Source organism: Portunus trituberculatus, chromosome 31 (genome assembly GCF_017591435.1).
Source record: "Portunus trituberculatus isolate SZX2019 chromosome 31, ASM1759143v1, whole genome shotgun sequence".
Lineage (NCBI taxonomy): Eukaryota > Metazoa > Arthropoda > Malacostraca > Decapoda > Portunidae > Portunus > Portunus trituberculatus.
Window position 1 is genome coordinate 25,891,887 of NC_059285.1, and position 4,292 is coordinate 25,896,178.

The following is a 4,292-nucleotide window of genomic DNA, read 5'->3' on the forward strand; positions in this document are numbered from 1 at the left end:
TTCCAACACGTGAGTGGACTCTACAAAAACTTTACAAGGATGCACCCAACTGATTTCGAGTTTCTCTTGTCTGAAGTTGGCTTGAAAATTGCAAAAAAAAACACAAAGTTTCGGAAAGCAATTCCCATCCAGGAAAGGCTAGCAGTAACACTACGCTTTCTGGCCACCGGCGATTCATACACCAGCCTGCAGTATCTCTTCAGAATCTCCAAGCAGGCAATTAGCAAGATCATTCCCGAAGTGTGTGCTGCCATTGTGGAAACACTGTATGACTACATTAAGGTAAGTCATCTATAAAATGTCATATGAACAACTGATGTATGATGACATGAATGTGCCACTCATAGTTAAATCGATATATGTTTCTCTCGTACACATACAAACATGTATTAGTGCAGTAAAAGGCGTGCTGAACAGATCACAATTATGTATGTACGCTATTTCTTTAACAAGACTGTCTTCTTCGTATACTTTCCAAAAACAACTCACAATAGCAGGTAAATGGGAATTCCTGATTTTATAAATAATAGAAATAGTCTTAAGACAGTATATTCTGTGTTTGGTCTGTGCAGGAATAAATGAAACAGGAATGTTTTAATTTCTTTTTATTTTATAGTACAAGAAGGAACTTGATAAATCAATGTCATATATATATTTTGAAGATGGGGCACAATGAAGTAAAAACAAATATAAATGTAATTTAAGAATGGAAGAGATATATCCTCATTGGAAGTTACGGGCCACATGTGAAAAAATCACAACTATATTAGTTCCTCAATGTTCAACTCATTTCCTACCGAACAAGTACTGGGGGAAGGTGATGGTTGCACTACAGCTGGAGTACTTGTTCTAGAATCATGGCTTTCAGATGCGTCTGAATAACTATGAGACAACCAGAAGTTGGGTGGGAAGCCTACTGGATGGGTTGTCTGTGGACCTCCAACTACGTTACCAGGGAAAGGCTGATCAGTACTGTAACAGCCTGTGTTTGCTCTAACAAATACGTTCAGAATGTCATTTTGAATCAAACTGCGTACCCTGTCATCATACCTACGCAATTTAGAAGCAACCAAGTTACCAAAATGCTGGTTTTCATCATTAACTTGGTTAGCTGTGGCCGTGAGTATCTCAAAAGCCTTATCGAGACGTTGGTCACCAGCTGATGTCTTCGGCTTCTTACTTTTGGGTGTGGGCGACTTGGGGTGCCTTGTTTCAGGGTTTCTTTCCTGTGATGTCGCCAAACTTGTATTCAGATCCTCACCTTCTACCGACACTTCTGTTGGTTCCTCTGCTGCTTCACTCGTTGCGGTCTGGATCTGAGAGAGAGAGAGAGAGAGAGAGAGAGAGAGAGAGAGAGAGAGAGAGAGAGAGAGAGAGAGATAAATGAATACATACCTAGGCGCACACACACACACACACACACACACACACACATATATATATATATATATATATATATATATATATATATATATATATATATATATATATATATATATATATATATATATATATGTATGTGTATAGTGTTACATACATACATACATAAATAAAATGTTAAAGTGTACCATTTGTTTTGTTTTACAGATCCCTAAAACACAGGCAGAGTGGTTGACAGTGGCTACAGATTTTGAAACTATATGGAACTTTCCACACTGTGTCGGGGCTATTGATGGTAAGCACGTCACTTTGAAGTGTCCCATTGCAAGTGGCAGTGAATACATCAACTACAAAGGTTTTTTCAGCATTGTTCTTCTTGCATTAGTTGATGCTAACTACAACTTCATGTTTGTAGACGTGGGATGCCAAGGACGAATATCAGACGGTGGTGTGATCGCAAACACACAGTTGTACAAGCTAATGGAGGAAAAAGCTTTAAATCTACCTGAGCCTGCTCCTCTAAACGAGAGGGAGGAAGTTGTACCATTCTTCTTTGTGGGAGATGAAGCTTTTTCTATGAGTGAAACCTTGATGAAAGCATATCCAGGTTACCACGTCAAAGGATCAAAGCAAAGAATTTTTAACTACAGGATTTGTAGAGCTCGCAGAGTAGTTGAAAATGTATTTGGCATAGCATCTTCAGTTTTCCGTGTGCTGAGGAAACCGTTGCTACTGGAACCAGAAAAGGCTTCATGTGTAGTGATGACAACTACTTTACTACACAACTTCTTGCGCCGAAGACCAGATTCAGCGGAACTCTACACTCCACCAGGAACATTTGATTCAGAAGAGGCAGGTGTTGTGAGAAATGGAAATTGGAGAGAAGCAACGCACGAGATGGGATCACTTCTTCCCCTGAAAAGAGTTGCACGCAAAACAAAGGCTACATTGCTGAATGTAAGGGAGGAGATAGCTGACTATTTCTTGAATGAAGGAAAATTAGCGTGGCAAAATGACTACGCATAGAAACTTGCGGCTTTTTGTTGTGGGTTCCCTCCCCCAGGTTAAATAACTAAAGTTTTTTTTGGTGTGTGTGTAATTCACCTACGGTCTGCTGCTTGTGTGTGTGTGTGTGTGTGTGTGTGTGTGTGTGTGTGTGTGTGTGTGTGTGTGTGTGTGTGTGTGCTGATTAGCTGATCAGAATTTCCGGCAAATATAAATGGCTTGTAATGTAATATGATGCAGGTTAGCATAAAGAAATATTAATGTTTAATATATTAAATACTGTTCACTTACTGTACTCAATGTTGGTTTTGGTTGGTTCTTGTCCCATAGGAATTGCATACTTTCAAAGGCAAACCACGAGCTAGTGTAAGTCTCATGTGCTCCTGTAAAGAAAAAAAAATAAAATAAAATAAAATATTTTGGTAGGAACGGGGTAGAATGTAGTTTAATAAGCTATATATATATATATATATATATATATATATATATATATATATATATATATATATATATATATATATATATATATATATATATATATATATATATATATATGCCAATAATGTGTACATTAGGCAGCAGGAAATGCCTAATGTGTATACACTTCATCTTCAATTCTATAGACAACAGTTTAAAGTGCACAAATCTGAGGTTAAATGGTGCACAACATTCCGTGGTGGTTAGGTTAGGTTAGGTTAGGCGGGCCTGTTAATGGATGATACAGTGGTGCTGGCAGAAGTGGGGAGATTAGTGGATGTTTCTGACCCTAACCTAACCTTACCACCAGGGAATGTTGTGCACCATTTAACCTCAGATCTGTGCACATTAAACTGTGGTCTATAGAATTGAAGATGAAGAGTATACACATTAGGCTATTTCCGCTACCTAATGTACACATTAGGCAACTATTAACATTAATATATATATATATATATATATATATATATATATATATATATATATATATATATATATATATATATATATATATATGTTCATTTTCATATTGTTTTGAGTCATTGAAATAAATCAATTATAGGAATTTATTTATCCTATGTAAACATTTCTTACTAAATGTAGCCTAGTTACTATTTTTCATATTGTTAGTTATTGGTTTGAATACATGATATATGAATACCATATAATTATAGAGAGCTGTATACATCACTTTATATGCAGAAGAAGAATATTAAGTATATATGTATAATGAGTTCATATATTATGGTTGAATAAAGAATACGATATCATTTACTCACCTTTTCCAGTACCAGTACTCTTCTTCATTTTCATTTTCTCCCTTCTCAAGGCTGCCAAAAGATATTCCATCTTCTTCTTGCACACATCTGCCGATGATCCCATTTCCTTGGCAATTTCCTCCCATGCATCTTGTTTACGAAGCTTATTGAAATGATGAACATGTTTTGGGTCCCAAATCACGTCCCTCTTACGGTAAGTTTCTATCAGACGTATGATATCCTCCTTACTCCACTCCATTTTTCTAGTACCTAGATAGTTCTTCACACTAAAAAGGTGTAATATATATATATATATATATATATATATATATATATATATATATATATATATATATATATATATATATATATATATATAATATATATGAAACACAATCACACACGAGCTACAACTGTACTCCTGGCTATCCTCTACAAGACTGAGCTTGCAACGGAGTCACGGGACGATGCAACGCTCCCCGTCCACATGAAGGTAGATGCGTTGCGTATCATTCCTTTGATGTGACGGCAAAAGACCGACAAATGATGGATCGAGCCCGTTGCGTATCTTTGTATCATATTTTGATACGCAACGGTGCAACGCTCTCCCGTCCACACTGCAACGCAACGATGATACGATACGTGTAAATGCAACAAGTGTGGACCCAGCTT

General features: G+C 36.6%; 1 protein-coding gene across 2 annotated transcripts; it reads right to left on the reverse strand.

Moving 5' to 3' along the window:
• Window positions 1-592: 592 nt before the first annotated feature.
• On the reverse strand, window positions 593-3,916 carry LOC123511361. 2 transcript variants are annotated; one of them, XM_045267174.1, is made up of 3 exons: window positions 3,642-3,916; window positions 2,677-2,768; window positions 593-1,316 (listed from the first exon to the last, which is right to left on the reverse strand). In XM_045267174.1, the coding sequence occupies exons 1-3, from the start codon at window positions 3,877-3,879 to the stop codon at window positions 762-764; spliced, it is 885 nt and encodes a 294-aa protein (XP_045123109.1). In that variant the 5' UTR covers window positions 3,880-3,916; the 3' UTR covers window positions 593-761. The 2 variants fall into 2 exon arrangements, with proteins under 2 accessions (XP_045123109.1, XP_045123110.1); XM_045267175.1 differs by having other exon boundaries at window positions 593-1,310; window positions 3,642-3,903.
• Between the last annotated feature and the right edge of the window lie 376 nt (window positions 3,917-4,292).

Coding starts and splice junctions, on each gene's coding strand:
- LOC123511361 (XM_045267174.1), bottom strand. CDS start 3,879: ATGGAGTGGAGTAAGGAGGATATCATACGTCTGATAGAAACTTACCGT. Junction 2,769..3,641: donor GAGTACTGGTACTGGAAAAG/GTGAGTAAATGA, acceptor TTTTCTTTACAG/GAGCACATGAGACTTACACT. Junction 1,317..2,676: donor CAAAACCAACATTGAGTACA/GTAAGTGAACAG, acceptor TCTCTCTCTCAG/ATCCAGACCGCAACGAGTGA.